Source organism: Gavialis gangeticus, unplaced genomic scaffold (assembly GCF_001723915.1).
Source record: "Gavialis gangeticus isolate Ggan-Ray unplaced genomic scaffold, GavGan_comp1, whole genome shotgun sequence".
Taxonomy (NCBI): Eukaryota; Metazoa; Chordata; order Crocodylia; family Gavialidae; genus Gavialis; species Gavialis gangeticus.
The window spans coordinates 8,192,074-8,207,864 of NW_017729025.1; the positions used below are offsets into that span (position 1 = coordinate 8,192,074).

The 15,791-nt window shown below is 45.6% G+C and overlaps 1 protein-coding gene across 3 annotated transcripts in view; it reads left to right on the plus strand.

Annotated features, from left to right (window-relative positions):
• The first annotated feature begins 117 nt into the window (after positions 1–117).
• The window catches only part of MAP4K5 (mitogen-activated protein kinase kinase kinase kinase 5), a 137,242-nt gene continuing 121,568 nt past the window's right edge, over positions 118–15,791 (plus strand). For 2 of the 3 annotated variants that reach the window (XM_019518364.1, XM_019518365.1), the window contains exon 1: positions 119–251. In XM_019518364.1, the coding sequence (XP_019373909.1) occupies positions 153–251 (99 nt within the window). In that variant the 5' untranslated portion in view covers positions 119–152. Of the gene's footprint in view, positions 252–15,791 lie in introns of all 3 variants that reach the window. The other variant, XM_019518363.1, reaches the window with a different exon arrangement.

Below are 15,791 nucleotides of genomic sequence, written 5' to 3' on the forward strand. Positions count from 1 at the left end.
GGCCGGGGGAGTGCGGCGGGGCCCACCCGGGCGCGGCCGGGAGGAGGTGGCTGCGGCCAGGACTAACGTGCGGGCCCCCGGCTGTTTGCGTTGCAGGCCAGGGGATGGGCGCCGGCGGCAGCTCCTCGCCGTAGAGAGGGAGCGGCTCCAACATGGAGCGGCCGAGCGGGGACATCATGCGGCGCAGCCCGCAGCAGGACTACGAGGTGATCCAGCGGGTGGGCAGCGGCACCTACGGCGACGTCTACAAGGTGAGGGCGCCTCCCCCCGCGCCCCCCAGATCCCGCCGCGGTGGGACCCTGTCCAGTCCCCGCCGCGGTCTGGTTCGCAAGGGCTCCGCGCGGGAAGAAAGGCTCGTCTCTCTGATGCTGAACCGATGCTCACCTTTCTCGGAGAGAGTTTGGGGCAGGGGTGGGGGGGGAGGTTGTACCTGGTTTTGGAGAACGTGTCGTTTGTCGTCCCCGATTTAAGAGCCTGCGAATTGATCCCTGGGTTTAATAATAGCACGCGAGAGGCAGGAGCGGATTAGCCAGCCCCTCCAAAGCTGGTGTGGAGTTTCAGATCGGGACGCAGTCAGCGTTGTGAATCCTCCGGACGGACCCAGAGCCCTGTTTGTTTGCAGGCTTTACTGAAACCCCTTCAACCGCAGCGATTTTAAATAGGTGTGCTTAGTGGATTTGGCACGGTACGTATTGGGACCTTCACGTGTAAGGGGTGAGCTTTTACTTCGGAGGAGCCATTGCATGTCGAGGAGGCCTGGCAACCTGCAGAACGGGCCTGAAGGACTTAGGATAGGACTTAAGATTTTTAGCTTCACCTGGCAGACTTGAGCTCTTAAGTGTGTGGGGAAAGGCTGGAGTGTTTTACCTTGGTCCGTTGTGGAAAGTAATTAAGCCAAGGATGGAACATGTCATCATACGTTCATTCATAGACCATGCAACGAAACCTCCTTTTGCTCCTGCATTGCATGACAATAGCTGGTCCTCTGCTGGAGATTGGATTTCTGACCTTAAGCTTAAATAAAAACGTATGGGTTAATTTTAAGGACACTTTGGAAGTGGTTACCTAACATAGGACATTGCTTTTTTTTTTAGTGTAGTCTTCCTATCGCTTACTTGATCTCTCAGGGATATTAAGCAGTTGTCATGAATACAAGCAGCATCCTACGTATTTCTAGAAAGCTTTGCTGAAGACCGCCAAACATTTTTTCTAGGCATTCTCACCGTAGGCATATAAAAAGGATAGTTTCAGAGTTGTTAGGGGCTGGAAGGCAGGTCCAGCCTCCCCCTGCACGTAGGCAGGAAAAACTGCTGGGATAAAATGCAGCCTGTTTGAATGAGCATTAGGTTTTTTGGATGCTTGAAAATTGAACAGCCATTTCTCCCTGCAAAGGTCTCGCACAGGGATAAAACCAAAAGATCTCTGCCATGTAACCTAACAAAGTTAAACCCTGGGCGCCTGTTTTATGTTCATGGTGCCACTTGCGACTGATAGAAACTCGGGGAGTTTCAAGTCCTTGGGTCATTGGTTTTTCTGTGTGTTCCTTTATAGACTGGTGCAAACAGGGAGAAACCATACCCCAAAGTAGTGCTATCGAATGCCTACAGCAAACTTATTTTAAAAAAACCCCAGAAATATTTTCCTTTTACCTTTGTTACAGTTGTTTTAGATCTTACCTAGTTATAGTTACAAACTGTGCAGATAACAGTATTATTATTATTGTATAAACTGTCAGTGTCCATCAGAGCTGTTCCTTTCTCCATTCATGGTACGGCTGTGATCTGAGAGCCTGTTGTACTCAGATGCCTCATGTGCTCTCCAAGGGATGTTGGCAGTCTGTGAGCACTGTCTCTTATTAAACAGTCAGTTGGTTTCGTGTGCTAGAGGGTAGACAGGAATATCTAGAGCCCTCAGAATATTGAATTAAATTAGAATTACTGTATTGTAATGATTAGGAACCTTTTTTCCTCCCCTCCAAAATAACCAGAATTCTTGCACTTGTATATGAAGCCTATTTATTTTTAGGCCCTCAACAGTCTTGACTTAGGTACTTCCAGTATTTTTTTTATGGATGCAATAAAAATACTGACCTAGAATTCTTTTTAGTATTTTTTGTACATTTAACCCTTTGGGTCTTTTTCTTGGTTATTTGATAACCAGGTTTTGTAAAGGCAAGACCCTGTTCAAGGTCTTTATCTGTAGCTGTTTGTAGTTATTCAGGGAAAAAAACCCCTGCTTTTCCTAAAATGAAACCTGGAAATATGGAGTTGACTTGTATGTAGCATCGATTTTATAATCGGAACAATGCAGGTATTTTTCCTCACTTTTTCAAACAATCTTTGCTCTGTCTCTTGCCATATGAGTCTAGCACATTGGTGCTAAAGGATGCCTAAGGCTAGCAGCTGTTTTTCTTTGTTGGTGGTTGGTCTGCATTTTTTCTCAAAGGCTTCTTGGTGATAGTAGGTTCATGCCTAGAAATCCTTTTTAGGAATTTAGCAGATTTTTTAGCCTGATTTTAGCACGTGGAGGAGGGGTTTAAGCCAGTCTGTGTTCACTCTTACATTGTAGCAGCATATTGAACATGTATTTAAAATTTTCTTTTGCTGTTGATAACTAATGTTTGGAAGCTTAACATTGAGATCTATTTCAGTGATTGGTTTTATTTTCTCCCTTCATCGCATGGTGTACAATGGTTTATTGTAGCATTGCTCTTGAGCAGTGAGTTGTTGGCACGGATTTAATATTTTTCTCTTCCAAAATACATTTCAGGGTGGGGGAGTGATGGCTATAAATAACTTATTTTCTTGTCGGCTTACAATGTATGTAAAAAAAAAAAAAAAAAAAAAAAAAAAAAAGAAAAAAAAAAGTTTGGATCTGCTTGCCTTAGAGAGATCCCTTTCATAAAAAATATCAATACGCTAATTGCCTTATCTCTGTTAGGGATGTATTTGGTAGCCGTGTTGGTCTAAGACAAAAAGATATGCAAAGATGTCAAACTCTTGGTTCAGAGATGATACCTTTTATTAGACCAACTGAGAATCCTTGTCTCTATTATCTCTGTTAGGAATGTACCTGCTTACAAAGAATAGCACTGTTAACAAAATTATAATCTGGTTAACATCTTTCTTGCTACAGTGCTTTACCTAAATTGCAAGCCTTATAAAGAGGTAGCAGTGAGGAGTCTGGATGTTCAGTGGCGATTGAAAAATGTTGTGATGACATAATTTTGTCCTAGCTCTGCAAATCCTTAATATGCTGTTGTTCATCTAAAGAGCCCATAACACTCTTCAAACAGTTGGGATAGATGTTGGTTCTGGTTTCCTGGCAAAATTCCTGCTTGCCCATCTTGCAGTACTAGTGCCTTTCACATAAAGCACTGTATAAACAAGAAGTACAGTGAGCAGAAACTAATGACCTCTGTGTCCTGGCCAAGTTCCAGCCCAGGTAACCACCTTCCTTATTACTAAATGTCTTTGGGATCTTTAACAACCACATGTGGTTTGGTTCACATTTCACTGAAAATATGCTTCTAGCACCACATCTCCTTATGCCATCCTGTGGCATTGATTTAGTACGGGGTGCCACTTGGTGAATCTCTAAACAACTTTTTGTGCATCCTACATGTTTCCTGGGATTGTTCTGTACTGGTACTGACCCATTCTTTGCAGTTTGTGTATCTGCTTGGGTTCATAGCTCAAAGAAACTAAGGCAGTGAAATAGAGATTATTATACACATCATAGGTATGGTATGCCAGAAGGACTAGAAAACATATGTTATGGTAGATAACATAAGCAAACAAATTATATTTTATTGGGAAATCCTGTTAGGGCTATTTTTTTTTTTTTCAGTGATTCTGAATTTTTCCAAAAACACAAATTGAGGGAGACCTGCATCCTGTCCCCTGGGGGCTAGAGTATTCACTTAAGTAGTGCATAATGGCGGGTTATTGAACCTGGCTCTTCTGCTTCATGGTTGAGTGCCTGATCCACTGGGTTTTTGGACAGAAGAAGACCAGGACAGACCACCATTTCCTTTTTCCCCTTCCCAACCTCAGCCCTTTGTTCTTTTAGGTCCTATGACAAGTGCCTACAATGAAGTGCCTTAACTTTTAGTGTTGGCAGGGAAAAACAGACAGACAAACAGGAGATCCAAACCAGTCATTTCTGATTTTGGTTAGTTGTCTGAACTGAAACAATGGTTATTCAGAGTTTGACTCCTGTGTGCTGCTTCTGAGTGATGGATGGCTAAAGTCAGTCTCTGCAGAGGTCATAATACAGCAATAATATGCAGCAATTCTCAAGCTGACTTTTTAGCCATTTTCCTTGAGAAAACAATGTCATAGTTTGTTTTTTTTAAATTAAAGACAGATTTCATCTCCGTTGCTAACAGAAACCCTTGGTGGGCTGAATTTGCAAATTCTTATTAAAGTTATCGGGGGCAGGGAAACTCAGCTCCTCCTCCATTTTACCTTCTCAAACTTGTTTGTTTGTTTTGTTTTGTTTTTTCACTCCTGCATCAGTTAATCACACCAACACAGGAGCAAGCCATGCTGTTGTGTCACTGATCTCTGCTGGTGCAGGGAAAATACAAAACGTTGAAGGTAGCTCTGTGGGTGCGTCCAGACAAGTGGGAACATGCATTTCCCTGGGGACAAGTAGCAATGGCACACCTTGTGCCGCTTTTGCTTGTCCCCAGGGAACGCCTGTGCTGCATGTGCGTGGCAGGTTACCCCCGGTGGGGTAGGGGAGGCTGGGGCCAGCAACTGTGCTGGCCCCAGCAGCCTTACCTGGGGGTCTCTGGGAGCTGTAGCTGCATCTCCTGCAGCAGGAAGCCTGGCTGGCAGCTGGAGTGTGGCTCTGGCCAGCCACGCTCCTGTTTGGGATAGCACACGCTGCTACCATGTGCACTGCCCTGCTTTTTTTTGGCATAGGTTTGGGTTTTTTTGACCCTGGGATCACCCAGGGTCAAAGAAACCCCCTGTGTTGTGAAGTAGCAGCCCAGGGAACTCCTGCATGTGCCGTGTGTGGCACCATAGATGGGTCTGCACCACCACGTACCACACACCCGCACTCATCTGGATGTGGGTAGTAGAAGCTGCTCTGTTTTAAAGACCAGGCTTTAAGTTGTATGTCATTCTTTTTTGAAGTTTCCATAAAAAATAGAATCCTGGGCCAGTCAAGTCAGGCCTGCTTAGTGAGTATCGTTCTCAGAGCAGCTGAGCACTTACTGCCCGCTTAAGTCAGAGTGTGCTTGAGTACCTGCAACTCATTTTGTGTTTAGGCCCTTATTCTAAAAGCACGCTGGCACCATAGATTGTGATGCTCAGCATATGCAGTTTTCAAAATACTCCGTTTTGTACAGTAGGTCAAAAATGGTGTAATTCTAATATTATAAAAGCCTAAGTCTGTCTGTCTGTGTCTGTCCATAATGTTTTATTTGCGCTCTGATTGGCTGACAAACATCCAATCAGAGCATGAAGAAGCGTTCCAACAGGGGGCAGCGCGCTGCCGGGATGGTGGGGACACAGGGGAGGGCGCAGAGGGGGTGAGGCCAGCACAGCTGTCCTTGGCCCCCAGCGCTACTACCTGGAGGCAGCGGCATCAGAGCAGATGGAATAGGGGGGCTGCTCCCTGCAGATGGTGATGATGGAGGGAGGGGAGAGGCCACCAGAGCTGCCTCCCTTCCCCCCCCCCCCCTTTGCTCCTTGGAGGTAATGGCAGCAGTGGCAGCACACGGGGGAGTGGGGTTGGGACGCCATGTGGGGGGTGAGGCCACCAGCCTTCTGTCATCACCGCCTGCAGGCCTGATGTGGTGGCAGTGGGAAGAGGAGCAGGCCTGACGCTGGGGGTGGAAAGGAGCTGTTTTCACCCCCCCAACTCTACTCCTTGGACCCAGTGGCGCTGCCTGGCGGAGTGGGCCCAGACCCCAATTGGCAGCGGGGGGGGGAGCAGCCCCAGCCCCGGCGTGGGTCGGTAGCAGGCCCGGTCTGGCTATAGTCGCGGGAAAGGCAGGAGCGGGCCTGCACACACACCTGCCCTCCCTGTGCTGCTGCTGTGGGGACTGGGGCAGCAGTCCCGGGCCCTAAGCGGAAGGAGGGAGTGGGCCCAGGCCTGGCACTGGGGGTTGTGGGGAGTGGGCCCACGGCGGCAGCGGGGAGGGCAGAAGCAGGCCAGGGCTGATGTGGCTGCTGGAGGTGGGGATCAGGCCCGGGCCTGGGTCCGATGTGGGTGGGGGGTGTGAAGGAGAATCGGCCTTGGGGGGTGTGGAGGAGCAGTGGGCCTGGCCCCACGGGAGGAGTGGGCCTCCTCCCCCCTTCAGGCCCAGGCCCACTCCTCCCCCACCCTTCTCTCCTGCATCCAGCTGAGCCCTCTCCTCCTGTCCCCCTGCTGCCCTCTGCTTTCCCCACCCTCAGGCCCAGGCCTCTTCTGCATCGGGCCTGGGTCTGCTCCTCCCCTGCTGCTGTAGCGGGGAAAGCAGGAGTGGGCCCGGACCCCAAGCAGCAGGAGGGAAGTGGGGAGAGGGCCTGGATGGGGTGGGAGGCATGGGGCTCCATCCCTCCCCACCCCCCATTCATTCTTGATGGGCAGTTGGCTAGTAAAGTTCGTATCAGCATAGAATTTGGGCTGTGGTGTTCTTTATCAGACGCTCCCATCCTTCCACTAATACATTCAGGCAGACATCAGGTAATCTGATTGTCATACATGTACATTCCTACCCCTGCACATCAATCAAAATCAAAGTGTTTTGTTCAGCAGCATCCGTTGTTGTCATGCAGGAACCCTTGTGCTCCAAGGCTGAGACTGTACAGGATGGTGTGGGATCTGCCACTCAATTTCTTCCTGATGACCATGGCTTAGAGATTCAGCTCTTGGTTCCCTGAAGCTATTCCACCTTTTTTCTGATAGTCAGGAGATGTACATGTTAGCAGCAGTCAGATTAGGTAGTTGCCTGTTCATAGCCGCTTTCTGAGAGACTTCAGAGTTATTTGGGAAATTTTTAGTATATTTTTTCTTCCCTAGTAAATGTTTTTCCTGTTAGCATCTTCCTGTCATCAGGACTTTAGGATGTTGGCTAAAATTCAGAATGGTCATGTTAGCATGCTACATCTCTCTAGGCCAGGAAGATTGCTTTGTGGCTCTTGACCTGTGGTATACCGGCTTTTTCTTCTCATACTTCTGGCTCACAAGAAATATTTAAGCTTCCTACTAAGTTAAAACACTACCACAATGAAGTTCTACTGTTTTGCACCTCTACAGCACAGAGGGTTTCACCAGTCTTAGCTGTAGTAGCTGCTCATTTAAGAAGACTGGATAAATTTCTGTTGCTTCCTGATTGTCTTGTTAGAGAAAACTCTTTGCTTATTGTACAGAAATCTATCACAGTCTTCATCTGTTTGTTTCTTAGACCAGGGGATTTAAAGAAGAGTTTATTTTAGCACCAGCACAATGGATGGAGTTCACAAGAGCTGTGTGAGACTCCCAGATAGCCAAAACCTCTATCCCAGGACAGATTGAGAACTTCTCTGCTGGATTTGTGCGCTGCTTGCACTAGTCCAAAGGGTACTCGGAAAGATCAGGCAGTTCTGGCAGGCATCCAGTGTTGATGCAGTTATTGAGCTGTTTCTGAAACCAGTGTCCCCAATTTCAGAGTGATGGTTTTACAAGAGAACTGTCCTTCATTCAAAGCCACTTTGTTGCACCTGAGAGCATCTCATCTGGGTGGATGTTTAGAAGTAAAGAGGTCATGTTCCACAGATGTACAGAGGGTTATAACAAATAGCAGGAAAGAGGCCTCTGGACAAACTTATGTGGCAAAATGGAAAAGATTTCTGGTTGGGTATGGAAAACATCACTTGTGGATTGTTTAAGTATAAAGTCCACTATTTCAGATTATCTAGCATCCCTCTAAAGCAGCGGTTCTCAAACTTTTTAGACTCAAGTCACCCCTCCATAACTCCTGTGAGTGGCACCCCGTTTAAAAACGAATTTACTTATTACAGTGCATTCCTCCTTGCAGAGGGACAGGACAGTGGGGACGGAGGAGCAGATGACCCTAGCCCACAGCATCCTGGTTGATAATCACTGCTGTAAAGACTTCTGGATTTTTGCCCAGCTCTGTGAGGATACCCTTTACAGTTATTAATGTAAATCTATAAGGCTATGAAGGTTTTTCTGTTCTGCCATATCCCAGATTCCTTGTGATTTTTCTGAGTGTTTCCACCAGTAGTGGAGCCAGCTCCCCAGTGGGACCTGTTGTGAGCCTTATGGATTGCCATTTGGACTTTCTGCGTCATACCGAGTCCTACACTCAGTCCTACTGAGTCCTACACTCATCACTGAAAGCCTTCTGTCTAGTAGTGGTTACTTCTGCTGGGGAGTTACAGACCCCCAAAGCAGCTTCTGCTGCATCTCTTGAACCACACCTGAAGTTCTTGCCAAATATAGTAACAGATTTCATTTTAAACATTTTAGCCATATTTTTCTCCAACCCCTGTTCTAATTGTGAAGGCTCTAAACTACATACCCTCTGTTTCTAGGGTCCTAGCCTTTTATTTATAAGAAATGAAACCTTTAATTTTCTCAAGATTGTCCAAAGGAGGAAAGGTCACTGTTTCCACACTAAGGTTATCTAGATAGTTCCTCCTGTGGGCTACTTTAGATCCTCCAGATCTTATTAAAACCTGTCCTGCTGGGGCACAGATAGTCTTTGTTGCTATCTTGGGAAGCACCCCATTATTACCATCTCCAAAACAGTTATTTGGGTTTCTACTCAGACCATTGCCATTTGGTGTTCATCAGTGGGAACCTGCAAAGAGGTGCTACTTTGACATTATTTTACAAGGCCTTTTTAAGGTTGAGTCCAAGCATCCACCACTTTTATATCAGGCAACTTGTGAGTCACTAAAAAGGGCTATATAAAATAAGCAAGCTCTGGAAGAACAAAGATGAATTTGTATAAGGGTTTGGGAAGGGTGACACATCTAATAAACCAGAGCTCTTGGAGATGAGTTGTCCATTAGAAGAGGAACTGAGGATGGTAGGTTCTGCATTTCTGTTTGCATCCTTGGTACAAGAGCACAAGAGTATTTTGGGCACACATGTGACCCCAATAGATTCTGCTGACCAAGAGACTAGTGTTCGTGAAAGCATTGCATACTATTAGTATAACATAAATAAGGGTAACATGTTTTAAATATCTCTAGTTACTCCATTCCTTTTTTTTTATTTGATTTTATGTTGCCATCTTTTCCATGCAACATTTGGTATCACCAGCTTCTGCAGCAGTAGAAAACATGAAAACCTGCCTTCAAGCAGCAAGCATTTCTTTTTACCTGTAATTAAATAGCGTGTTCAAGATGTAACCTGGATATATCGGTGGTGAGCAGCCAGCTTTTTTGAGAGAAGTCACTGTTCCCCACTCAGAAAATCTGCAGCATTAAAACATGAAGGAGACTTGATGTACTATTTTGAGCTATAAATGCAGTATCCCAATTACATAGCTAGGGAAGATGCAGTAATGATTTTTATGTTCTTTGGTAACCATGGTTGCCAGAAACCTCTTCAAAAAAGACTAGAATGCAGTGAACTATATTGTATGGTTTAACTTCAGAATTCAGATGCAAGGAAGGTGGAGAATCAGGTTTACAGAACAGACCTTTTTTTACCATGATGGAGCAGGCCCTGAAGCTCTATTTTTTTTGTTCTGTTCTCAGCCATCTGTGAGCCCACTTTGCTTCCTGATCACTGTTATTACATTAAAGCAGGGGTGTGCTACACCAACCCTCCAGCTGGCTGTTTAACAGGCAGACTTGCATGATTGTACCCCAAATATAATGGTGGAGATTTGCAAAGCAGTGCAGGGATTTTAACTATTCATCTTAATGGAAGATGTGTGGCAAAAGCACTGCTGTGATGCTTTGAAAATCCCTCCTAATTCAGGGAGTGCTCGGTGGGGGAAGCAGTCAAGGCAGTTATGCCTAATTAGATTAGCATACTTTATTTTTTCATATCGGTTGAATAGAACTTCAGTCCTGGGAATGGGAAATGATGGCTTTTGGTGTACAGTATGCCACTCAAAACGTCTGTTACATTTGAGGCGGGTTTTGAGTCGGCTATAGTTGAAGTATTCTGCAGATGTTTGAGGTCCACTGTGGACTAAGGGAAAAGAGTCTGATTTATCACATGTATATGCAGGATGCATAGTGTTCTTCATTCTTGGTTCTTATTTAAAAAAAAAAAAAATAATTGGAAATTTTTCAGGGTTTATCTTTGAAATGTAGAAACTGGGATGAAATCAGGATAAAAGGAGGAAATGGAAAAAATTGGTTTAAAGCAGGGAAAAATGTGAGGGAGGGAGCAAGGCTGGGACTAGGGAAGGGGTGGGGGAGGGGCGCGGTGCAGTCCATCGGCTGCTCCCAGTGCTGCGGCAGGGAGCAAAGCGGGGAGAGCTGTCAGTGGGTGCAGGGCAGGGGAGTGCGGCTCTTGCTGCTACGTGCCCCCAGGGAGGGCTGTGGGGCTGCGCCAGGCTCTTCCCAGGGGGGCTATGCCCCCGGATCTGCACGAGAGCAGGCTGCTGCTGTCGGCTAGTGCCGGCAGTGGCACTGGGCTCTTCCCAGCACTCTGTAGCCTGCTGCCACTGGGGCTGGTGGGAGCACTGGGCTCCCAGCGCCCGGGGCAGGGCCGAAGCCGGAGCCTCCGGGTGCAGCTTGGACCCACTCACCCCGGCACCAGTTTCTGTGGCCCATCCCATCCCTCCTGGGGTCAGAGCTGGGAGACTTGTGTCCCCAGGCAGCATCTCTTGCCACCCTCCTCTGGCCCCCATGTGGCCACCCCCGCCCCCGTTCCTCATGCGGCTGTCGCTACCACCTCCCCACTGTGTCTGGCCTGAAACCTGTGCCTCAGGTAACCAGCACAGGTGCACTTTCAACTTACTGGCACCACCCATTTTTCAGTTCAAATCCCTGTTAACTGGCATGAGTGGGGAATGGGCCATTCCCCACGTGTGCCGGTTAATAGGGATTTGAAGTGAAAAATAGTGTAAATCAGTAAAAACCGAATGACTTAAAAAAAATTAGGGAATTTATCAGTGAAAATTGGTAAAAACTGAGAATGCGGAACGCTATGAATGCAATTTTTTAGGGAGTGAAGAAGTAATTTAAGTCTAAACTCTCATTTTATTAAACAGTTGAGAAGCTAAGAGAAACACAGTAGAAACCAGGAGTTCCCGAAGTTTTGTTTGTGAAGGGCCATTAAGTGGGTAGGATAACACACTGGAGCCACATAAGATGATCCTTCAAATGGGATGCCATACCTTCTGTAGATGTTGCATTATACACCTTGTGCAGAGTTGCAATAAGGAGAATCTAGCATTGTTTCTAAATTAAGCTTGAATGAGAATTATGCAGCTGACTTTTTTTCTCTTAATAATCTGGCCTCAGCCCTTTGCAGGACACATACCAATGCTTTCTGGGTTGCAAGTGCCCACGGGCCATGCTTTGTGGACCCTGGTATAAAGGATCTAAATTCAATGGACTTTTTATGTTAACAGAGCATCTATGATCCTTTCCGCTTTGGGGAGCAGGGAGGGGGACAGTTTCTTAGGCTGCATTAAGTGTGTTGATACAGGCCAAATACCTGCTCCAGCAGATAACTTAGAAGAGATCAGGGTCTGTAACTGGGCAGGATGTGATGATTCTGCTGGAAGGTGAAACCTCTGTCTCTCGGGCAGGTCTCCATGCAAATGTCAACAGCTCCACTTTGAGCTCTGATACTTCTGCTTTTCAGTTGCATGTTTATGAAAGGAAATTAATAGTTGCAAAAAATTAGATAGCTCTGTAAGTTAATACAACACTTTAAAAAACACACTGAGGCACCTTCTGTGCCTCCGAGAGCTTGCATTTAGACCAGGCCCAAAACACTGGATTGGGGCAGGGGGTGACTGAGAGTGAGGTGGGATTGTTTGAAGAGGGGAGCTTCTGGGGCTTTGGATAAGCTGGCAAGCAGTTTGACTGCAGAAGCATTGTGCATATGCAGAAATTACTCCTTATTCTATCACTTTGCCATCCCAATGGCCCCCCCCCCCGCACAATTTGTGTGCGCCCATGCTTTGAGCTTTGACTGATTCCTAGACTGTGGGCTTCCATGATGGGTGTGTTGTTTGTGAGAGGAAAGGGGGTGCTTGGAGCAGCTGCTCCAGTTGCTCTTCGGGCATCAGTAAGCCTGCTACAAGGCACAAAAGTCCTGAGCGAATAAGTGAGGAAACAGTACACTGCATCATCCTGATGCATGTATGAGAGGGCGGCTGTGGTTGCAAAGCCCTGCAGCAAGCTTGTATTCCACCAGCTCCAAAAGCTGCCCAAGTGAGGGCAAATGGCATCTGTAGTGCAGGGTGCTCCCTTTTTCTTTCGTTCCTTGGCTCAGGTTTATTGGGTAATATTGACTTTAAAATGCCTTCCTTTATTCCCTGCTAGTCTCCCATGCATGCCTTCATTCATTGCGTCGCACACACTTGAATTTTCATTTGAAAATGGGGCAGTGAGGTTGAAATGGGGTTTTTATGAAAGCCCTGTGCTCTGGTGGTTGGTGCCTGGGCAGCATTGATTTGTAAAGTATCTTTCTTCATCTTGAGTAAACTTGGAACATGTATTTTTTGGGGATACTTTGTGAAACAGTCTATTTTGTGTCACCAGTTGTGATGATGAGTTGTGTTTTTGAGAGTGTGGCTGTAATCCGTTCTTGGCTTGTGGAACTGCTTTTTTATGTTGGCTGTTGGTGAGGATAAAAGGGCCAGTTCTGGTATCTTTGTGTGAAATAGTTTTATGGTCTGCTGCTTTCCCCCTAGGCAGGTGCACACATCACAGAGCCTCCATTGCAATGGGACTCTTTGCAGGAAAGAAACCAAGGACCGAGGGAAGAAAGCAACTGAGTGTATAGATCAGGGGCAGGCAATTATTTTGGGCAGAGGGTGGTTTACTGAGTTTTGGCAAGTCATCGAGGGCCACATGACAGGCAGCTCAGGGTGGATAAATATTAATTTTCTAATTTTTTTTAGGAGCCCTGCGGGCCAGATAGAATGGCTTTGCAGGCCGTGTCCGGCCCCCGGGGCCGCATTTTGCCCTCCCTTGGTATAGATAGACATAACTATTGTATCCTTATCAAAGGATGCTGATATAAATTGTTGACAAAAGTGTAGCAGAACCATACTGACTTTGGCCCTGCCTTATTCAGTGTCAAAGTTAGGGTAATTTAGCTAACTGGTATTCCTACAAGCTCACATGAGCACAACACTTAAATCATATCTGATGCATGCTTCCAAGTAGCTGCTACTCATCCCCTTTTAAACTGGTTAAGAAGTACTTTTGTCCATACCCTGAAACAGTTCCTTACACACAGTAGCTCTGGGTTGGGGTGAAGTGTACAGGTATGGTAGTTCATTGCTTCTTTGATTGAGAGCTTCCATACATAGTCAACTCAGTGGGATTTTCCACAGTGAAGGAAATGGTGATGGATAATCCTCAGGCTAAGTCCCGATCAATCTTTTAGAACAGAGGGAAAGACAGGGGAAAGAAAAGCAATCAAAACAGAAAAGCAGGTAAACTCAGCCAAGTGCTTCAGACAAGTTTTAATTATTTCTTCCAACCTTCTCAACCACATTCGTCCATGGTATCTAGCTCAAGAAGTCTGGTCTGTGGAAAATCTACACAGCTGCTTAAGAAAAAGCAGAAGTTTAGATGTATTGAGAAATCAGTCATAGTCCTCTGTGGATGAGGATGGCAGATCATCCAGTTATGTTAGTTTGGGGTGACTTCTTCAGGGGCAAAGGTCCTTCATTTCCTGGAGAAGCTTCTAGGGTCTGCCAAGCACAAAGCAAGGGGAGTGATCAAACGAAGTGGAGTAAACGATGGTAGATATTAAAAAAAAAAAAAAAGGCAATCAATTTAAAATATATGTTTCATTTTAAAAGTAAAGCTGTTTAAATGCTGAAGCCTAAATTTCCATAATGTCATAGTTATGAAGAAGTCAGGCTGGAAGGGACCTCCAGAGGGCATTTAGTTCAACCCAGTGCCTAATGCAGGATCATCCCTATCCAAACCATCCCATACAACCAATAATCTAAACTCTACATAAGACAGCAGTCAACCCTGACACAACGTAGACCTGGCACCCGAACCTGCCACAGGTCAAACAGGGGAAGCACGGTAGCCAATGTCCTGCTTCTATAAAATGTTGTAGTAGCTTTTAAATTTCTTCTAAATTATTAACCCTGAAACAATAATTATATAATGATACATTATAATTAAAGTATATAAGTTATATAATTATCTTTACTTAATGATAATGAATTAAATCATTAAATGATAGCTCCTTTTCAAACACTGAAATTAAATAATTATTACACTTAAAGAGTTGAGTAATACAGATTTGGTGCTCATGTTTTAAAGACAGCTATGCCCCTGAACTGGGTGAGAAGTCACTCATCTGGCAAAGCACCTAAACACAGATGAAACCACTGCTGCATCTCTCTGTTGCAGCTGTATCCATAGGTGCAGGGAGAGTATATTCTTTGTTTCACCTTAGTTGAACAACTCATTCATTCAAAGAAGGAAAACCTGTTTTTCCTCTTCCAATCTGGGTAAAAGAAAACAAGGTGTGAGAATTTGAGATCTACCAACTGAATAATCTTGAAGGATGTGATGTTCAGAGACAGTTCAACATATTTAGCTGTAAATAATACTTCTTTTGTTCAATAAATTAGCTATTTTTAATTGCAAAATATTTGGGCCCCTTGTCTTGTATATTCTGCACTTGTACCATAGTTGTTATCTACCTAATTGAAGCAATTTAAAAATGTTTTGTTTGTGCATTTTAATAGAATTCAAATTACCATCCAAAAGCAGTTTGGCATAAATCAGAAAATTAATCTAATAAATTAGAACTGTCATTCACCATATTCAAACCTGGTAACATATAATTAAGGTTCTAAATAAATGCATTTTAAATTACAGAATTACCGAAATGCATGTTTATACTGTGTCTTTCTCGTCAGCAAAAAGAAGTATTGTAATATATAATGCATTTTATAGGTTGTGTTTTACTTTGCAAGTTTACATGTCTTAATATATCCACCAATTAGAATCAGCCTTTCTTCAGGAAAATAACTGTAAAATAAAAATGCAAAACAGGGTTGAAATGGGATGATTTAAATTAGCGTTTCTTTTGCTTGCTGCCTGAAATCCCAATTCAAGTTAGTGATTGGAATCACTCTACCCTGGATTAAAGTTTGGATTTCAACTCAGTGTGACCTTGGAGGAAGATCAGTACCCCTGTAGGTAGGATTACCATATTTCCAGTTTCAAAAAAGAGGACCTGTGAGGGGTGGTAATATGACTGTGGAAGGGCAGTGATACGCCCGTGCTCTGCCCCTGCCCCTTGCTTCCAAGCCACAGCCCCCCTCTCCCCCCCAGCCCTGTTGCTGCCCCTCACTCTCCTGACCAACAGTACCCCCCAGCCATGCTGGCACCCCTCACTCACAGCCTGCAGCCTCCCTGTCCCTGCTGATTCTCCTCACTCCTGACTCGCAGCCCCCTGGTGCTGCTTGTGCCCCTCACTCCCAAGCCACAGCCCCTTTAGCCCTGCCGGTGCCCCTCACTCCTGACCCGCAGCCCTCCGCTCCCCACAGCCCTGCCAGTGCCTCTCATTCCCAACCCTTCGAGCACAGGCATTGTCCCTGGTGCTGCAGGGCAGCTCTCTACTGCCCCCAAAAGGTCCCCCCACCCCCTTCCCCTGTTTGA